The sequence below is a fragment of the Monodelphis domestica genome, chromosome 7, assembly GCF_027887165.1.
Source record: "Monodelphis domestica isolate mMonDom1 chromosome 7, mMonDom1.pri, whole genome shotgun sequence".
NCBI lineage: Eukaryota > Metazoa > Chordata > Mammalia > Didelphimorphia > Didelphidae > Monodelphis > Monodelphis domestica.
In genome coordinates this window covers 87017808-87040102 of record NC_077233.1, presented here as the reverse complement: position 1 = coordinate 87040102, position 22295 = coordinate 87017808, and the positions used below count along the sequence as shown (strand labels likewise).

At 38.6% G+C, this 22295-nt stretch overlaps 1 protein-coding gene and 1 non-coding gene across 2 annotated transcripts; both read right to left on the bottom strand.

Moving 5' to 3' along the window:
- Positions 1 to 626: 626 nt before the first annotated feature.
- WDR82 (WD repeat domain 82) lies at positions 627 to 21621 on the bottom strand. The gene is made up of 9 exons (XM_001380321.5): positions 20943 to 21621; positions 14465 to 14562; positions 10924 to 10990; positions 10083 to 10182; positions 7937 to 8053; positions 7261 to 7416; positions 6801 to 6870; positions 4348 to 4490; positions 627 to 2273 (listed from the first exon to the last, which is right to left on the bottom strand). Exons 1-9 carry the CDS (start codon positions 21101 to 21103, stop codon positions 2244 to 2246), a joined length of 942 nt encoding a protein of 313 aa, XP_001380358.1. The 5' UTR covers positions 21104 to 21621; the 3' UTR covers positions 627 to 2243.
- On the bottom strand, positions 12687 to 12769 carry MIRLET7G (microRNA let-7g). The gene has a single exon (NR_032207.1). It is a non-coding gene; the product is annotated as a microRNA let-7g (primary transcript).
- Positions 21622 to 22295: the final 674 nt, after the last annotated feature.

Below are 22295 nucleotides of genomic sequence, written 5' to 3'. Positions count from 1 at the left end.
GCTACACTCCCCCCCTGCCCACCCCCTGGCTTTTGGAATAAGGCACAGAACTCACAGCCTCTTGCTGCCCCTGGCCTATGCCTCATCCCATAAGCACCCAGTGACTTCCCCAGTACTACTCAGTCCCTTCCAAACACCTTTACCATGAACTGCTTTCTTCATCCCCAAAGCAAACAGGCACCATCATCATGACCCAAACAGTTATCTTGATATTGTACCTTTCCATCAGGAGTTTCTTGTATACTCATTCTGTTCTAACACTGAGACAAGGGAAAAGAACTATACACCTAGAGAGTCACTCTTGTGGAAGGTACATGAAGTAATAGAGGAACCTTGTCTTGTTAAAAAAACAAGACTAAATATAACTCCACAACTGTTCATCTTACCCCTTGATTTCCTACTCAAACCTGATGGTGGCTCAGAGGCAATAAGAACCCAGTGCATTTACCTTTTAAACAGTCAACCCGGACCCTCTGGTACAATATATAGGAGGCATATGTATGCACCCCAGTTGAAATGTGCCTCTTCTATCGGGCCTTCCCACTACATACTGACTTCTACCCTCAACACAGGAGGAACATAATTTTCTCTTATTTACCCCAAAAGGAATGCAAAGAACACAGATAAAGAGCATAAGTGTGCACAATATAATTAGCACAGAGGCTATTTACAAACTGAAACCACTAGTTTGGGAATCACAATTTCTGAGACATTATCATGCAGAGTGACTTTTGTTCACACCACATGCGCAAAGACAGAATGGGCTAGAGTACAACAGGGACTAATACTGGAGAGTTTTCCACTATAAAAGCTTGGAAAATACAGAGTAGAGCTTGCCAGCAATCACCTGAGGAAGCCAATCAATGGCCTCCAGGCTAGGCAGTAACTGTGTTTGTCCTCCAAGAAACGGAAAAAGGAAAAAAGGGAAAACTTTCTAACACTTGTGGCAACACTCCCAGGCAGAAAAACAGGCTGTTCATCATCTTGAAGGAAAAAGCATTTCTCCTATGGCCTAGCTTAAAGAATCAACAACACCAAGAATCAGGTGAGAACAAGAGATTATAAGGCTATTGTACTAAAGCCTGATGTTAACAATGTGTAGTTTTTTGTTTTAAAATAAAGGTGCACACATAGAACTGAAATGTAAAATAAGAAAAAAGTCATATAAAAAGGTTAGACACTAACAAAAATACAAGCCCAGAATCAGCTTTGTGGGTTTGGGTGCTGGAGAAAGGGGTAGGACTATCTGCGGGTTATTTACAGGATTTGGGGTGGGGTGGGGGGTAGAGGAAAGAAAGCTTCAGTGTAAACAATTTGGACTCATTCCACAATACTGGCCCACATGAAATAGTTATTGATTTCTAAAGTAAAAAAATAGGCTCCCACCCCCACCCCACCTCATAAATATGTACACAGAAAAGATCATTGGACAGAGACAACCTAGCTGCATCCCAGCTCAGCTGCCATTTGCTTACACAGGGCTGGCCCCCTGTCTGCTAAGGAGGTAAGCCTCCTTGACTGCTGGAGGCACTTGACCTGTCACCTCTTTCAAGACTCTCCGGCCTCTCTCTACACTCCCCATAAGTGAGAAACAGACTGAGCCAGGTTGAGTTAGCCACACAACTAAGTCCATACCTGGCACCCTCATCCTAACAGTCTGCAGAGTTCCTTGCAAACCAAGACCTTACATAGCTCTGTCCTTCCCTCTGTACCTAAGACATCTGAAATGACTATTTTTAAACTTTTGGCACAGAAGAAACATGATGGCTATGGAATAAAGCCACAACAATACTGGGAAAATTCAATCATGACACATGCAGAGGGAAAAGGGGAAACTGCACTAGTACCTCAAAACCAGAACTAGATTTCCATGCATTTATGGGGACAGGGTGCAGGAAAGAAAATATGTGGAGTCAAGATTTTATAGGCTCCCTATACATTCAAAAGAGGAGGCTATGCCAAGGGTCCACACTGATGCCCATGAGCCTGACACAGCTCACCCCTCAGGAGGAGCTTGATACAGGCCACAGGTAGAAAATCTGGATCCAACTTCAGGTCTGCAGCACCAAGTGTCCTTTTTGAAGGAACGCAGCAAAGGAGACTTTTTTAAAATGATGTATAGCAATGTCCACAAAAAGGGCTGGGTAGAAGGATGCTTCAGGAGAACAACATAATCCCAATACTCAGTCCCTTTTCTCCTCTTACTGGCTGACCTTCAATGTGCAGACACTGTTGATAAATGATCAGTCATCAATGGTGGGCAGCCAGAATGCCTGGAAGGAGAAGAAAATATTTCAGATCAGAGCAAAGCAGGATGAATGATACAGGTTTTTCTATGTTTAATACCAAAGGCTTCTGCATACCTCCAAAGCATGAGGGACATGGCCAAATGTGAATCTTCAGCTTGTTTCCTCTTTTATAAAAAGAGGTCCCTAACAATACTAACATTCTAACATTTTGGGGGGGTAAGGAAAAAGACATTTATATAGACCCAAGGAGGGAAAGGGTCTTCTGTACGGACATATAAATATTAAGTGAAAGAATCAGGATTGAAAACCATTTGGGCAGGGGAAAAGATGGGAATAGATGTCAAACACATTGACTCTGCGATCCTGTCTTCACTCATCATCAGTAATTATTAAGTATCTTCCTATGTGCCAACCACTGAGCTACATAGGGAGAAAATCCAAATAATGAAACAACCACCACTCACCAGGAGCTTATAAAGAGTACATATGCAAATATATACCAAGTAGTTAAATATAACATAGATTGGATGGCAGAGCACTGTGAAGAAGGGAGAGAGGGAAAGGAAATCAAAAAAGGTATTGCTTAAATTATATCACAAAAAAACCAGGGACTCTATGAGGCAAATATACAAGTGCATTTCAGGTATGGACCATGGAAAGTACAAAGGGACAAAGATAAGAGGTGGAACCTGGAGTTTGTGAGGAACAGAGGAAGGATCAAAGAGGGTGAGTGATATTTACTATGACCAGAAAGACATGTTGGGGGTCAAAGCTTTGAAAACTAAACAAGAGTTGTTCATATTTGATCCTGGAAGCAATAGGAAACCAATGGAGTTAGGGAAAAGCATTTTATCAGCAGTATGGAAGGTTGGATAGGAGTGGTGAAAAATCTTGAGGAAAGGAGAGAAAAATCAGGAGGCTGTTGCAACAATCTAGGTGAGAGGTGATGATGGTCTTTGAACTAAGGTGCTAACTGTATGGGTGAGGGATATACTGAGGGATGCTATGAAAGGTAGAACTGAAAAGATTTGGTAACTGATTAGATTTGTAAGGTGAGGGAACATGACAACTCTGACGTTGAGATGACAAACTGTGGTAGAGTAGAAAGAATTTAATTTTAAGTCAAGAGAACCAGAATTCTAATCTTCCCTTTGTCACTAAACTCTCTGGAAGAAGTCAACTTTTGCTTCCTCTTTTGTAAAGAGAAAAGGTTGGATCAGCGGAGGTTCCAATAGTATTGATATGACAGGAAGCTTTGGCAAGAAAGAGGGAACTAAGGGACAGCTGGGTAGCTCAGTGGATTGAGAGCCAAACCTAGAGATGGGAGGTCCTAGGTTCAAATTTGGCCTCAGACACTTCCCAGCTGTGACCCTGGGCAAGTTACTTAACCCCCATTGCCTAGCCCTTACCACTCTTCTGCCTTGGAACCAACACACAGTATTGATTCTAAGATAGAAGGTAAGGTTAAACAAATAAACAAATAAATGAAAACAAAAGAATAAATAAATAGATAGATTTAAAAAAAAAAAAAGAGGGGACTATCGTGAGGTAAATTCTGTAGTAAAAATCTATGCACTGACCCCACTCCCTCCCTAATTCAGTTTATAGGTAGATATATGAATAGGGCATCTATTCTATCCTAATGTTGCTTGGGAGAAGGATTTTCCATGACATTCACTGAAGGTCAGCTGTTGGAGGCTTCTAGGCATTATGAGAGCAGAGAGAAAGAACTCAATCTTGGACTAGAGATATATATAAGCAAGAAAGGAGAGGACTCTAAAAGATAAAGTTTCAGGAGCCAGTCCACAGGTAATACAAGGAAGCCAGGAAGAGACATAGTAACACTTTACCCAACTCCTTGATAGCTTGAATTGGCTTAATGTGAAACTATAAATTATACACACAGAATGAATAACGTGTACATTACCATGGTTGGTCGTGAGCTGAAAAGCATGGAGAAGGGAACCATGGGGAGTAAAACAAAATAAAGCAATGAATCCTAATCCAGGGCCAATATCTTTGTAGAAGCCCAACTCTTAGGACTCGGCAGAAATCCTGTTTGGATATTACCTAAGGCTATGCATTTCATTACACTTACCATGTTAGAACATGCACTGGCAAAGGTCATGAATTTGGGATTGAATTGCAAACAGGTTATGGGACCAGTATGTTTCCCATCCAACACAGCCACCTTTATGCCACTTTCTCCATTCCAGACATGAATTTTACCGTCATCTGAGCCTAGAGATGAGGAATAAAAACAACTGCATTAAATTCAAGATACATAAAAAGGGGGAAACACAAAGTCTTCAGAAAGCCTGGTCAAAAGCCTCATTCTAATATCCTGCTGAAAAAGGAAAAAAAAAGCAATTGAGAAAGGAGTGCCTCATTGAGTTTCTGGCATGTTCAGTCTCTATGAGGAGGGATATTCAATTACTAGAAACAACTAAAAGATCCCATCTGAAAGGGAGTATAGCATATATTACCTTTCTTACCTACTTTACTGATTGGAATGATACACCTTATGTTGAATACTTACTTTACCTTGCTTGAAAATGTTACTTAAGTGTACAATCCAATACTAGTTCTAAAATCTAATGATATCACATTCTACCTAGCTAGGAAATTTGGCTTAATGGACTTATTTGCACTGATAAAATCCATAACCAATATACCCTCATGCAACAGCAAAACAGAATAAAAATATAATACTTGCAGAGCATCCCCAAAGTCTTAAGTCTATTTAATAGCATAAAGAACACCAGAACTTTGGGGACATACTGTTCTTGGATTCTATATTCAACCATGAACATCCAAACTACTTCTCATTAATGCCAAGCAAATGGTTGAGATCAGTTAGTGGCACTTCCCACAACTTCACAGTGTTTGTAGATATAGCACTGGCACCAACTTCAGCAAGGATTAAGTTTTTGATTAAAAAAAAAAAATAATCTTCTAAGGGCAGCTGGGTAGCTCAGATTGAGAGCCAGGGCTAGAGATGGGAAGTCCTAGGTTCAAATCTGACCTCAGGCATTTCCTAACTGTGTTCCTGGGCAAGTCACTTAAGCCCTGTTGATGTTTGGGTTCTGAAACTGAGAAAAAAAGTAAAAGGCAGGGGGGTTATACATAAACTCCATGTTATAAATATGAGAATGATTTTAATGGAGAATAGAGTGCTAAGCATTACATCATATTTAGTAGGTGTTTTCTTTCCCACAGAATATTGTTTATGTAAAAGCATTAACCAAAACATTTCTAGGGCTCCTCTACAAACCCAAACAATCCCAGGGGCAATAATTCATTCCCAGATATCCCCTGCTGCTTACATAAACAGCTTTGCTGTGGCCTTCAGCAGAACACAGAGGCATCTCTATGAAAATTATTCGTGGCTGCTTTCTCTCTGGGTCAGACCAACATTTATTCACTGTTCTTTTCTCACTGGGTCATAACCCTAACATCTCTTTAACCTTATCAAACCCCCACTGCCTAGCCCTTACCATTCTTCTGCCTTAGAACCAATATATAGTATTAATTTTAAGAAGGAAGATAAGGGTTTCAAAAAAAAAAACTTCTATCCAGATAACATGACTAGAATAATAAGGAGGTAGAGAAAAAATTTTTATGAGAGTTCTAGGCCCACAAAATCAACTGCATACTGGTGGTCATTTCCACCTGGTTATCTCAACAGTGTTGCAAAGTTAATTATTTCCAAAACAGTAATGATTTTCTCCACCATTACCCTACATTTTGAATCTCTCCTAAATGTCCTTTCTTTTTTGAGGGCATTACCTACCCTTCTCTGTCACAGGTTTAAAACCTTAAGATATTCCATAGACCAGGAGTTCTGAACCATCTTTGTGCTATATGAATCCTTTTTGACATCTGGTAAAGCCTTGGGAGCCCTTCTTAAATTAATGTTTTTAAATGCATGAAATAAAATAAATTTAATACTGAAAATATAGTTGTCATAATATTAAAACCAAATTCACAGATGGCACATTAGGATCCCCCACTGTACTCCAGTGCACACCTAAATAAGAATCTTCTCTAAAACAAATCTATCTGAAATGTAATAATCTAGGCTTCCTTCTAAGACCTCTGGTGAAGTCCTGCCCCTAGAGCAGTCCATTCAATTTCTGGATAACTCTTGTTAGGAAATTCTTCCTTACAATAAAAGTTTAAATATGCCTCTTTGCAGCTCCCACCCATCAATATTCATTCTCCTTTGATATAGAATAAAAACAATCTCAAAGTACCAGAAAGCCCTTAACAGGCCTAAAGATAATTAGCATACCCCATCCCTAGAAAGTCTTTTCTAGGCTAAATACCCCAAGTTACTTCAATTAATCCATATATCTGTATCATGGTCCTTGCTAAAATTCTGGTACCCAGATCTAACCATAATAATTCATTTATGATCTCATCAGCACATAAAACATTTCCATAAGTGATTATTAATATTACTTTAATAATTAATGCCAGACAACTAGAGGAATTAAGAACTCAAAGTCCTTTAAGTCAAAGTTATAAAAAGGTTGGAAAACATCTTACCAATCATGATAAACTGAGAATCTGGAGTGAAGGAGGCCTCCAATGTGACAGCTTTACTGTTATTATACCCCTAAAACCAAAAGGACAAAAGAACTGTTCTCATTATAGATTAAAAAAAAAAATAAACCTGCCAATAGCTGACAGCTCTAATTCTACCTACCATCCAGGAAAGTTTAATCATAACTTTCTCTTGATCCCCACCTCCAATATCTTAGTATTTTTATAAAGGTCATAGTCTACCTTCACTATTCTTTATTGTGTTTTATAGGCATTAGATGAAAGTGTTAACAAAACAAAAAGTAGACTTCTAATACTCCAATTTCACACATAAACATGATTAACCCCACTCCCCAACTTACTAGCCATAAACCAGCTAAACAGAAAGCAACCATTTCATTTATCTTAATGAGACAATAGCCTAAAGAATAAACCGTTTGCAATTTCAAGACTAGAAACTTACCCCAAATGTATGCATTACTGCGCCCTTAAATGCATCAATCAGACGGATGAAACTGCCATTAGTAGATATAAGGATGAGTTTGCCATCATTGCTGAACTTTAAACCTGTCCACTCACAGTTCCTATCATACTGCATTTTGAAGGTAGCAAATGGCCCCTTCAGATGGGAAAAAAAAATAGATTCACAAGGTAACACTGGAACATCGTAATTACTTTTGATAATGAAACCTTAATGCCACAATTTTTTAGCTAAAAACATTAACTCACATTTATATAGTTCTTTACAGTTTACAAAGCACTTTCCTCTGAGCTAATATAAACTTAAGTCCTTTTTTACAGATATTATGATACAAAAAACCTGGGTTTTAGAAGTACAGCACAAGAGAATAATCTATATCTCCCTCTTGCCCAACATAAACAAGATAACTTAAGACAAGAGTTAAATTCAAATTTTGGAAAGCTATACAAACTCCATATAACAGTTACTTGATGGTAACTCAAACCAAGAAAAATTCAATTGCAATGGAAGGTATAGATATTAAAATGAGTCTATTCACTACTTTAAAATATCACCTTTACACAACTAAATTCTGCTATCCTCCTCTACTAGTGCCAAACCCCATCCTAAATGTAGGAAACATTGGGATAGAGTGGGAAAAAAAAAATCAACCGTTTACCTTATCAAAAGAACGAAGGTCATAAAGTTTAACCATTTCAGAATTGACTCCAGCAGCAAAAATTAACCCTTCTGGATCAAAAGAACAAACTGGTTTTCCTTGGAGATGCATTAGGCCCTATGAGAAGACGACATTTTAAGAATCCACAGCTATTTTGCTCACAGGCCCATGGGGCACAGGCCATTTATCTTGAATAATATTTACCTCTTGACAACCTGACATTTGGGAGGGAGGAGGATAGAGGAGAATCACACCCTTGATGTTTGACATAAGTATATTCTCTTATACTTAAAGAGTTTATGCTGGCTACCAAATACATCTAAAGTTGAACATAAACAGGCTATTTCTCCAAAGTTCCAGGAAATCCCAATTAAGACAACAAGCACTGATTATACTTTATTGTGCATACCATACTGGATTCAGATTCTCTTCTTTGCTGCCAGTTCTAATGGTAATCATCTAGGAACCTCAAAATGAGGTTACCATTTTATAGGAATTTTTTATTTGCTTTTATTGTTTAGGAGTGTAGCACAAATGAAATTAAGGTTAACTGTGGCACAAAGTGCTGAACACATTCAATTTATTGTTAAGGTTAGCAATTTGCAATAAAAGGGGTTTCTCAAATCCTCAGTCAAAAGACCATGAAGTAGGGCTTACTACACTTTTTATAGTTTTGTCAAATACACAAGAAACAAAGAACAGAAAACATATAACAATGATTGGTTACAAAGTCTGAGATATCATAGATGACAGAAAATATGATCAGGAATTCAGGCAACAGCCTTCCCTTCCATCCTGTTGCTATGGGAAAGTTCACTGGTAGTATTCATCTGCACGGGTAGCAACCCAGACTTTCTTGAAGAACAGTCAGCTTTGCAGAAATAACAGATTTCTTGTTGTCCACTTTCATCTTGACATGGCTTGTAAGCCAGATTCTTCCTTCATTGTACATGGGGAAGCAGCTATGTAACACAGGGGACAGAGCCACAGGTCTAGAGTCTGAAGGACCTGAAATTTGACCTCAGATATTTCCTAGCTGTGTGATCCTGGGAAAGTCTTCAACCCTGTTTGCCCAGCCCTTGCCCTTCTTTCTTAGAACTGTTACTAAGAAAAAAATTAAGGTTAAAAAAAAAATTGTACACAGGCAGCAAGATGGGTAGAGACAAATTATTTCTCTGAATTAAGGTGATTTAGGGACAATTTGGCTCAGAGAGGGAAACTGAACTTCTGAATTTAACTCAAGAGACAAAGAAACATGGCCTAAGCAATTCTCATATATTGGGGGTGATGTAGAATAGAATTTATTACAAAATGGAATCAGAAACAACTTTATTTTCTCAGGACTGGCCACCATTCCTCCCACAAATTTTGGTTAAGCTAAAAATCCGAGTCTTTACATTAACCTCATCTGTCTCAAGATGTAAAAATTTACATAGAGCTATAAACATTCCTTAGATAAGAAGTCAAGAGGAAGAATCTCAACAATTCCTAACTCCTGGGAGACATGCAAATCCTCCTAATCAGTCTCTTTGTGAACCCTTTTAGTGTAGTTTAATCTTAACAACCTGACTTACTTTACCTAGAGCTTATTTGATGAAGTTGTTTTTTTAGGGGATATAGGAGATCAGGACTCTAAATGTGCTCAATTTTTAAGACAATGAAAGAAATATGGGATTGTGGATCTAGCTTCTCTCTAATTTAGATGGTCTAAGAGGAATGAATAAGATTGCAATATGTAAAAGAATGACCTTTCTGTCACTCTGACCTAATTTTGCTTCTAAGAAGCCTGATGAGAATCCTAATAATTGTTCAGGTTGTCTGAGACCTGAACTTATGCTAAAGCATAATAATAAAACTTAGTTTAGGGTACCTCTATAATTTCTGCATTGAGGTACATATATATTTGGTAGCAGATACCTACCACATTAACTCAGAGAAGAGATATTTCTACCATACCAACATCAACTAATATAACAAGAAATATAAATGTTGCTTAAGATTTGGAAATACGGAAATTTAAGAGAAATAAAGCCATATGGCTTTCTAACTCAAGGATAAGTTTCAAAGTAAACTACTAAAACCTACAATATTTCATGAAAGTCCTGATTTACAACACTGTTGGGACCTGTCAATTCTTATGACTTACCTGGCAGTTAGGAGACCGAAGATCCCAGAGTCGGATGGTTTTATCCAGGGACCCAGAGATAAAAGTATCATCTATTGGTGACATGGACAAGGCTACCACCCTGAAAAATGTCCACAACAAATCCAATTCATGGGGGAAAAAAAGGAAAAGTAAATGTTAACAAGCTCTAAATCATTGTCTGAGTAAATCTATCCGCCTGCTCCAAGACAAATATAAACAGAACAAAAGATGATAACAATACTAGCTCTTCTTAGTATTTATAATTAAGAACTATCTTTACATATATAAAGATAGAATTAAAAGCTATGAGAAGTAAACTTTTAAAAATAATGCCACATAATTTAGGAATATACATGTTTACATCTCTCAGCCTTAAGTTTCCCCATCTAAAAAAGGGGAATAAAATTAAGTTACCTGACAAAATTATTGTGAGGTTCAAACTGACAGTATTTGTACAGTGTTATGCACAACTTAAAGAACTAAATTAAGGCTAGCTTTTATTATTTATCTGTATTAGCAATACACGGAGAGATACCCAAGTTCTGCCAATCAGAGAAAGTCCTACTTGCTTTGAGATTTTTAAATAAAAAAGTATATACATGCACACAGAGAAGGAAAAAATAGCCACCAGATAAGAGCCTCCTCTTCCTGCTCAGATCATTTGCCATATCTATTATGCATTACATATCCTCAGTACTCCAGACAATGCTGCCAAATGCAGAAGACCAGTGAGGAAACAGAAAGTACACAGGGAATAAGTGATTTTTTAAAAACTCCTTTTCCCTAACTCTGATAACCTAAGAGACCTACATGAATCTCACCCATTCCTTTTGGGTCTTACCTCTTGTTGTGTCCTGGGAAATACCGGATGTATTTGTTATCGTGCAAGGACAGGTAGCGGATTGTATCTGAAAGCACACAAAGTACCAAAGCAATAGCCTCAGTCAGCTAAGAAGTTATTGGGTACTTTCTTTATAATTTCATTTGAAAAAGAGAAAAATGAATTAATTATAAGATCTACTTTTTAAAATTGGCATCTTGTTTCCAGACTTTATCCATAAACATCACCTTCTCTCTCAAAGATTTTGTTCTTTGTCAAAGAAAAGGAGAGGAAATTGAGTCAGCCAAACTAGCCAAAAAATTCACCCAGACTGACTATATATGCATGATCTGCACCCATAGGTGCAATAGGTGCAAAGTGAGGGAGCAGCATTTGTCCATCTTTATCAGAAGAAGGAACATAAAAATGTCAGATAAAACTTCTGAAATGCTAGGTTATACAGACAGTAGGCAAGAAAAGCAACTTGACTGAATTTATTTTAAAAATTCTTGGCAAATAGAACTGTTGATAGCATTGGATACATACAAGGTATCTTAGAATATCAAATGAAAAGGACCGTAAAGAGATTAACTACATCCAAACCTTTCCTATTAGAGAAAGTGATGGAAGTTGATCCAAAGACACCAAGAAAGTCTGTGGCAGAATCTGAATTAGGACCATGGATATCTGACTCTTGGTATTCTTTCCCCAATACCATCTAACAAGTAGACTGACAGTTTGTTTTTTAGTTTGCTTCCAGACAGGCTGTTAAACTTATGTGGATGACAGTCTGTTACGATATGTAAATCAAACTATGTTTCATCAATTGTCAAAAGTAAATCTAATAAAGTACAAATTTTCACTCCTATTAAAAAACCCTTACTAAGTATCTTAGCTGCTACTAAAGGCAAACAACCGGGGCTAACTTGCCCAGGGTCACACAGGTAGGAAATATCTCAGGCCAGATTTGAACCCAAGTCCTCCTGACTCCAGGCCTGACACTCTTTTCACTGAGCTACCTACCTGCCCCTACTGCTACTAGCCATAAAACCATATAAGCTTCTGAATTCAAAAAGGTCTTGAATCAACTCCAGTCTGTTCTTACTTTCTCAAAAGATATTTAATATTAATCAATATTTAGGAATTCATTAGACTGTGACAAATAAAAAGAATTACTCTTAGAAATGTTTGTGAGAAAATAAGTACATCTTTTGACAACAGGTCCTCTTCATTTGAAAAACAACTAAGGGGTGAAATGCTAGGAGGAAGACTGTCAAATCATAAGAGACCTTTAGGTAAAGAGTAATACCAAGGAACAACTAATGAAAGTGGTTGTAGAAAACGGTATCAATGCACAGTACCAGTTTGGAAAAGACACTTGAATTCAAAGAGGAAAGACGCTGGAAAAAAGTACCCAATAGAATGGAACACGAAGTTATTTTTAACAGAGTATCTAATGACGAACTATCAGGGAAATGACAACTTTAAAGTGTTTTCACATTATAATTTCCTTATTTTTCTAAATATTTCAGAAACCGCTTCATAATGCTAATTACTACTAACATATGTGATAAACAGCTAGGCCTACGATCTATGTTAGAACCTTGGTTTAGTAACTACAATGAATTTAAGGACTAGCAATATTTTCAGTACTTTTACCTACCCGCAAAGAATCATTAGATCCCTTTTCTGTTAGAAAGAGTTACCTGGTTTCACAGAGGAAGGCAGGAAGACTGTCCCCATGCTCTGCTACAAACCATTGTTGGTGGCAGCGCTCTGTCCCTGGCAAGGCAGTGGCCTGTACAGTTATCTCCTGTACCGGGTGGTATCATAGACCCTCAAACTGTACAAACTACTACCTCAGCCTGGAATCAGGCAGAAGGAAACAGGGTCGAGGCTGGAGCTCTTCATGAAGAACGGGGAAGGGGGGAATTAGGGTTACAAGAAAGGCAGCATCCTTACAGTACAAACCAGCAAAGTATCTTCTTTTACTCAAAGCCTAGATGAGAAGCTTTATATACATGTCTCCTCACTACATATAAGGAGTTTCAAATCAGGAGAAAAAAGTCCAAGAAGAAAAACTTCTCTTTTTAGATTGCATTTAAACATATTCCTTGTGAAATGAATCCTAATTATTCTTTCTTAATTACACTACCTACACTATTTACTTAGAAAACTACTTTTATACAGAAGCTTAAAGATACTTTACAGAAAAATCTCCTAAAAATGACATACTCACCCACCCACTCTCAAAATAAGGCAGATATATACGTATTATTAAAATATTTATTTAAACAATTCTTGTTCAATAATGCAGTGGAGCACATGCCCTAAGTAGTGATGGCAAACCTTTTAGAGATAGTGTGTGGCCCCTCCCCCACCCCACAAGTGCTATGCCTGCCCCTCCCACCTGAGTGCCCCCCACAGAGTGCTGGGTGCATCTGGCCTGGCCCCTTACCCCCAACAGGAAAGGAGAAAGTACTCCCATTGGGCTGCTGGACAGGTGAAGTGAGGAATATCCTGAGGGAAGTGTAGATGGGGGAGGGGAGTGGCCCAAGCCCTTTGCTCCTCTCTAGCTCTGCCACTTGTGAGCTGCCCCTCCCTTACCCCCACCATGCCCTCCCATTGGGCTGCTGGGCAGGGATGTGAAAAAATGTCATCAGGCATAGAGATGGGGAGGGGAACAGCTCCACCAGAGTCCTTCCTGCCTTTCTAATAATGAACTGGGGGGCAGGGGGTAGCTGAATGCCCACAGAGATTCCTTTGCGTGCCATCTTTGGCACCTGTGCCATAGGTTTGTCATCACTGTGTTAAGCTAACAAGAATGGCTAGTAAAGTAAAAATATCTATTACAACCAAATATTAGTCACATCTTCTAATGGTGAAAACCTATACTAAGTGAGACCTAGACACTCTATTATAGGAAAAAAACTCAAAAGTTTAGTTATGAGTGAAGATAAACTATCTAATCCTAGATGACTATAGCTTTAACACTAGTTAGAAAGAAAGAATTAAATTCAGGTAAAATTTTAGGTCAAGAATGAAATAGTGTAAAAAAAAAAGCACTTTTATGACAACAATTTCAAAATATTAAGGATAGTTATAAACACACCAAAATGCCATTATGTGTGAATTTATTTCAACTAAACTGTTCTTGAACCATTTTCTTCCTATTACCTGCTATGTAAAAATAGTCCCTTAACTTTATACTAACCCTATCTAAAATAATTTGCATCTCTTGAGGCTATTAAGATGTTTCTTCCTCGTTTCTCTTACCCATCCCCATTCAAATTATGACACATACATGATTCTTTTGAGTTCAAGGAACTTCTGAAGTGAAAGCTATCATGTGTTTCTAGTTTTGTTTCAGTTTATATGACTGGGGTAACAAGTTCGGTCAGGAATAGTTCAAGAGGTTTTGATAAAAAAAAAAGCAAAGTTTTCAAAACATTCTTATTAAAATGTAAATTCTAGCTACTATTCTAAAAGATGGGCATGGGGGGAGGAAACGAGCAATGGTCTTATAAACATCTCTTAAAAAAAAAAAAGGAAGCTTACTTACCATCTATTTTGTTAGAACTGTACACTACAGTGTTTGCTGCATGTGTGTATCTGATTAGGTCCACTCCATACTTCTTACTGTACAGTGTTCTCTTTGGTCTAGAGAAATAAAAATAAAGAAACCCCAGAAAGGGAACATTATATAAGGTCTATCACTAAACAAATCAATTTAAAACATTATAGAACAGTATCATAAGTATAGGCACCCAGGTTTAGCTGGTGATCCTTTTTAAGGAAAAGAAAACAGCTTCAATCTTATGTAAATTGGAATAAAAGGAAAATAGGCACTGCACTAGGTTAAGGACAGGCCTTTCATCTCTGTTTAAAGTGTCAAATGACAAGTAAAAAAATTATTTAATGGATTCTACCTTTAATGGGGGTGGGGGATGTCTTTCATTGCTTTGAGAATTTGGAACAATTTTGTTTTTGGAGCAAAGGGGGGAAAAAAAGAGCCAAATACAAAGAATTCTCTGAACACAGAATCATATAAAATTGAAAGATTACTAGTTATTTCTTAAAACTACCTTCTTTAAGAGGAAAAGAGATTCAAAAATAATGTCCTGGTTCAGACACACTAGAAGAGGCATTTTCCTGTCAAGAGGGCACTAAGTAGAATCCAGAAGCAGGGCATTTTGTTTGTTAAACATTCTGTTAGCATTTCCTGATGGAATCTGCCTTTCAGAGTGAATTCATTCTCCCCTCCCCCATATAAAATGTCCAACAATTACAATAGTTTTAAAAAATGAGCCTAGTTGCTAGGCTTTCCAAATCCAAGGAATGATTTCTATAGCAATTTCAATAGACACTTTTTACTTGAATCTTCTAACTACACAACTCTAGCATAGAGTAGAAGGGTATAATAAACTGTTAAAATTACTGAACTTCACAGATAGCTTCTGGAGCCCAAATCATAGCTAAGGCTGCAATCTCATTTCACTGAAAAGCACTGTAAAAAAAAAAAATTCTAAAGTAAGCAAAGTTACTTACTGTTTTTGGTCAATTCTTTTCCCTCAACTCCTTCACTAAGGAGGACCCTAGGCACAAAGTCTTAGAAAACGGTATTACAAGGAAGAGGCTCAATGACTTATATCTGCTCAAAATGATCAATCCAAAACCTATACAGAATAATCTCACAAACATGAAAACTATGTTTGCTAATATTTTCAATATAAAAGAAAATCTTGTTCAAATGAACTATTTGAGTTCATTTCACTATGAACACTTGAACATAGTGTTCACTATGAACACTGAACAATTTGAGCTCATTTCACTATGAGCACAAGAGGGTAAAGAATTATGACCCTACAGTCATCCATAAAGAGATTATTTGCTATCCAAATTTCAATAAGGCAAGGAATTTTGCAGAGTAAACTCACCTCAGACAAAACTCTACCTCTACTAAACTTTCTCTATCCCTTTTCTTTCTGCCCTTTTCCCTCCCCAACAGCTCAAAGAACTAGATCATCTCTGAACTTGCATTATTTATTTTTATCCACCAAGTCTCCCTTACAAGATACTAAGCTCTCTGAAAACAAGTCCTTACAATAATAGTCTAATTTTAAAAAATCTGTTGAATGAATGGAAATGTTCAGCATGTAGGCAAGTCCTATATTATTGTTGTTCATCCTTAATTTTCAAAGATCAAAATCCTTTACTCAACTCCTGAGAAAATAAAATTTGAAATCAAATGATTAGGTTCAAATCTTGACTGTGTAACTACTTGACCTTAGGCAAGTTATGTAACTCTCTAGGCAGTTTCCACATCTGTAAAATGAAAGCTAGACTAGATTACCTCTAAATTCTCTTCCATTTCTAAACTTATGATTCTACTAAGCATAACCAAAAAGTAGACACTGGCACATTTTCCTCATTTATGAAAATGTTCTGGGATAGAATTAACAGATTAGCATAATCACAAAACACTTAAATGACCATAGAATTTGGGGTAAAGCATGCTAATAATTAATTACACTTTATAGCAAAAAATAGGACATTAATTTTCATCATGTTCCTCAAATGTCACCAATGCTGATAGTACCCAAAAATACTCCAACCTATATAAAACATGACTTATTACCTACCACCAATCTGATTAAGTTAGCTGTTATTTAGAAAATGAGTTGGGGTGGGGCAGCTAGGTGGCACAGTGGATATGGGTGACAAGTCTGAATTCAAGAGGACAGGTGTTCACATTCAGTCTCAGATATTTACTAGTTATGTGACCCTAGGCAAGTCACTTAACCTGTTTGCCTCAGTTCCTCATCTGTAACATGAGCTAGAGAAGGAAATGGCAAATCACTCCATTATCTTTGCCAAGAAAAACCCTAAATGGGATCCATGAAGAATGGGACAAGAATGGCTACCATTGAAAAATTGGGGGAACAAAAGGAGGCATAAAAATTAATCATATGCAGCAGTAGGCAAAGTGAGTTATAGTCTGAGTGATAGGCAGCTTTATCTTCATTTAGTTTATATATAGTAGTGAGACTATAAGCAGTTAACATCTATAAAAAGGAACTACATAACTAAAACTCTCAGTTTCCACCCAGACATGGTAGACTTTCTTATGTTTGCTAATAAAGGTGTTTTTGAGATCAATATCTAAGACTGCGAAGGGATCCCTTTTTTTCCCCATGAAAACAGGTTAACATTTTAATGTATATTTTACATTCCTGTTTTTATTAAGGGAGAACAAAGATGACAAGAGGGAGGAAACATTACCAGATTTGATATGCTACACTTACTCTGAAGGATCAGTTTCTTTTCTTTAAAAAGTTTTACTAATGATTAAAAAAAAAAATCACAGGTCATTTTCCCATGGGGTAGCTAAATGCATAGGACACAAGGTTTGGAATCAGGAACTCAATCTTAAATTCAAATCTGGCCTCAGAACACATACTAGAAGTGTGACACTGGATGAGTCACTTAACCATAGTTGCCTGCCTCAGTTTCCTCATCTGTAAAATGAGCTGGAGAAGGAAAGGGAAAACCACGCCAGTTTCTTTGCCAAGAAAACACCAAAATGGGGGTAAAAAACAGTGAGACACAACTGAAACTAGGTGGTCTTTATGAATGATGCTCACTTTGAAGAACCATTATGCAGATTTAATATTTGTAGATCATGAATTAAGAAAGTATTGTAATGTAAGGTTTGAGAGGTTAGGTATGCATTTAGTTATATCTTCTTGGCAGATTAAATAAGAAGTTTTAAGCTTTATGAAGGATAAGTCTTAAGATAAGCAGAGAGGAAAGAGATCCAAAGAAACTGAATTGTTTAACCTCCTAGGGAACTCATTTTCCTTAATCTATAATGAGAGCTAAATTAGCAATTAGGCTAAAATGGCCTCTAAGGTTCCTCCTATTCTATAGTAATGATTCTGTATCAACAATGGGCAAAATCCACTTGAACAAAAAGTTATTTGAAAGTGAAATCATTCAATGATTAGACAACTTTTTACTATCGCAAAAGAATTTAGAATTTATTTTGTTTTAGCATTATCTATGTCAGATCTGTTTCCTCACTAGACAAAATTTCAAGAGAGCAGGTTGACAGTCTTTTTTTCTAATTTAAATTACCACAGTAGTGCTCTACCCTGGGTGTTCTTAACCTGAAGTCTGTATACATTTTACATATCTTAAGAATTATAGTTCAAGATATAATCATTCCTTCCACATTATATTGTGGATATTAAGGGTACAGGGTGCCCGAAATGTGGAAAATCCACATAAAATTTTTTAGCCCTCTCTTTGTACCAGAGATTAGGTCTGAATTTTTTTCTTTTATGAGGTGTTTATAGTACTTTATTGTAAAATTTGAGCTAAGTATGTATTTCTGAGTTTCTAAATTTTTTCCCTGTAATCTGCTGGCCTTTGAAAGTCAACTGTGGCTTCCACAAAACTCCACCCAAAATTCCCATTTAATTTCTTATGCTGACTAACACAATGAGTAAATCGAGATATGGAAAGAATAACTCTCTTAAGTTTCCTTCATAATGCTTGGTGTTTTACTTTATGCACTTAAAAATATGATTCTGAGGTGTCCATAAGCTTCAACAAACTGGCAAAGAGGTCCTGACAACAAAAAGGTTCAGAATCCCTGCTCTACAAAGTGCCCTAATAAAACACAATTGTTGAAGTGAAAGGACAAAAATCCCTGAGGAAAATTTAAATTAATGATGAATAGGAAAATGCTAAGCAATAGGTACTTATCATTTTTCTATTCCTAAATCCTAAATAGAAGAGTATATAGATGTTGGGGGGAAAAAAAAACTTTTTATCCTCCCAATGTAGAAGAAAAAAATTCTTTTCCTCAAGCTTTAGCTTGATGCTAAGATCTAGAAATTACCTTTTAAAGATGGTCTATTCCAAAAACCTCATTTTTATGTGAAAAATCTGCAACAGGGGAAGTTTAAGAGGTATTTGCACAAGATTACACAACTGGTAAGCAACAGGGCAGAGATAAAAGTGTAGTATCAATCCTATACTTTCCCAAAGTCTTAAGTGAAGAAATTCATGCTATACACAGAAAATCAGCTGACAAGCCACTCAACAATAAGCATTCAAAAGACTATTAAGGCCACTTGATTATTTCCAACAAGCCTAAAAGGTGTCCTTTTTGTACTGCTTCCAACAGAGAAAGATAATCCAAGCACAGAAAACAACTAAATCCCTTCATTCAAACTTGTCTGCCGATCTCAAAAAGCTTGGATGACCCAAAAGTTCATTCAAGGACACAGACAAGGGCAAAGGACTACCCACTAACCAGTGGTCCCACAAGAAACTTTCGATAGGTCATTGAGAATTTAGTCTACCCATTCCCGGTAGTCATGATCCTACTATTAAATGCTACTCCACTATCCAAGTTTAATCTTGTTTCTCCACACTACTTTATAATATTAACCCATTCGCAGCCTCTTCAATAAAATTATTGCCACTTCTTTTTAAAGAGCTGTATCATAAAATGGTAAAAAATTGAAGTCTGGAGTAGTAAAAAAAAACCTCACATAAATTAAACACTGACCAGACAATCCAAATTCAATTAGATTGTAAAACAAACACCAAGCTGTTTGACTGATAGTTTGAGACAAAAGAAACTGAATATAGTAAAATAAGTCTAGAATGTAGAGAAAAAAATCCTTCAACCTTTTAAAAATAAGCAGGAGAAAAATTTGGAACTGTAAGGAAAATAAGTAAAAAAAAACAATCTGAATCACAGATTTAGTTGAAGACACGAATGTTATCAGGATTGTATTTGTAGGAAATAATAAACTTCATTATCAGTTTTTGGCACAAAAACTGTGGAAGCCTGGTATTGGCATTAAGCATCCGAAATGGAGTATTTAAATTAAAATTAGGACAGACCAGCCAAATTCACTTGAGGAAGCAGCAAAAACAAAAACAAAAAACTCAAAACACCACACCCAGAAAACAAAACAGCAAACATTAAAGGACAAATTTATAGAGTTCTCCACAAAAGACAATGTTATACTTTCCAAGAGAACGGAAAAAGTAATACCATTATAAACGGGAAGTATTAAGAATGTGCTGATTCGGTAAGAACGGAAGTGAGGAAGTTGAGTGGGCAGGGGTTATAAAACACAGCCAAAAGTTTAACTAAGGTCACTCTGGATGTGACCAAAAGCTTACACTGTTTAAAGAATATCAACATGTTTTTGCAATCTCCGATCAACAGCTTGCTAGGCTTTTTTTTTTTTTAAGCAGAAACCAAATGTAAAGATTTTTGTTCCGAGGCAACTAAAAAGTGATCTCAATGTCAAGGCTGAAGTTTGTTCAAAAACAGATCCAAAAAATCAGTTTTAAAAGTACAAAGAATATACAAAAAATGCTTATAGGGCAAAAGGGGTAAAGATTTACATTAATGTCAAGGATGTCAGTGACGCCACACTCGGATCAGAGATGAAATCAAAATGCTCCTTCATTAGAGAAAAAACTCAGGGCAGTAGATATAGTGGTTTCAGTACCTGTCTGGAGTGACCTTGGGCAAGTCACTTTCCCTGTGAGAGTTGTATTCATCTATCAAATACTTGATGGAGGGAAGAGAGATATCTTTATTTGGTAAGAACTGTTTTCATTCGTATTCGCAGGCATTTTATTTTATGCACTAAAAAGCTTTCTTCAGATACAAAAAAAAGGTTAGGAAGCCCTGAAAGAGGGAGCGATGAAGCGAAACACGTGAATACACTATACAAATTATGATGTTATTATTGGAAGGTGGCAGGGGGGGGGAAGGACGGCCACGCGGGCCCCAGTTACACAACACACTCTCTAGGAGCCCGGGGCCAGCCAGAAGGCGCCGGGACTAGAACGGGGCTGGCAGCGTTCCGGACGGAGTTCGGCATCTCCGCGCCTCAAGAGGGTGTCCCGGGGGATCAACGCCCGCTGCCACGCGATTTCGGGGCCGGAGGGCTCCGGCGGGGAGGGCCGGGCCAGGGCCCGGGGGCGCGGGGCCGCTCACTCACTTGCCCTCCTGACAGTCGTACAGGACGATGGAGTCGTCGTCGCTGCTGGAGATGACGGTCTCGCCATTGGGGCTGAAATCGAAGCAGTTGATCTTGTCCGAGTTCTCCCGGAACACCTTGGCCACGCGGAAGCTCCGCAGCACGATGTCCGTCAGCTTCATGGCGCCGGGGCCGGGCGAGGAGGAGGCCGCGGCGGGGTCAGGGGCGGGGAGCGGCGGAGGAAGCGGCGGCGGGAAAGGGAGGAGGGAGGGCGGGGGGCCGCGAGGGCCGGGGGAAGCCGGGGCGGGGCCCCCGGGCGAGGCGACGCGAGGGGAGGCCGAAGGAAAGCCGGGGAGGCTGGGTCGCTGTCCGCCTCCTCGTTCCCTTCCTCGGCGTCGGCGTCGTCGTCCTCCCTTGGCCTGGGCCGCGAGGCTTCTTTTCACAGGCTCCTCAGGGAAAGCCAGCGCAGCTCCTGTTCATTGTGTCCGCCATTTTGGGGCGAGAGGCAGAAGCAGGGGGCGCGGGGGCGCGGAACCACCGCCGCCAGCGTAGTGCACTGTGGGAAAGGAATCAGGGAGGGGGGGCGCGCGCGTTGGGGGAAGGGGTGCGGGGGGGGGCAGCTGGAGAGAAAAGGTGGGAACCGATGTGCCGCAGCGCCTTATGGGATCGTTGAGAGGCGGGGGCGGGTGGTGACGTCACCAATCCGGGAGCTGACTTCCGTGGGGCCTCAGACTCCCGCAGGCCTGCCCCCTAGCGCCGGGGGGAGGGGAAGAGGGAATGCCCTAGAGTTTCGCTTCCCAGCCCTGTTGCTTAGTCCTTGGTAGTTCGGGGCTGATCATTGCCAGTTGGCCTAAACCCCTCCCGTCCAAGTTCCAGCTCTGGCCACCCGCCCCTCCCCCTTTCGAAAGGAGCCTTAGACATCTGTGAATTCAGTTTTCCAAGATTTCCTATGTGAGTTTGCTTCTAGATCTAGAGCTTGGAATTCCTGCAAAGGGCTATGGGAAGGTTATTTATTGGTCCCCTGAAGAACTCTGGGAAATTGTCTTCTCTAAGCAGAACAATGAAAAAAGCATCTGCTCAGCCTGCAGGAACCAATGATCCCGTTAATTGGGTCACTTTTCTCCTTTTATGCTCCAACCACACAACTTGGTTGTCCAGCCTTGCTGACCCAACCTGAGACTGCCCTAATTATCTCCTAAGGTTTATTTTTCTATTGTCTCCTTGACAGCACAAAGGATACTTTAACACTTAGCTCAGTATTTGGCACCTATCAAGTGCTTGTTAACAGACTGATGTACTGACTGACTCAAACTTTCCTGGTGAAAAATATGACTAAGATGCTTTTAGCATCAATGGAGTCTGAACCCCGGGCAA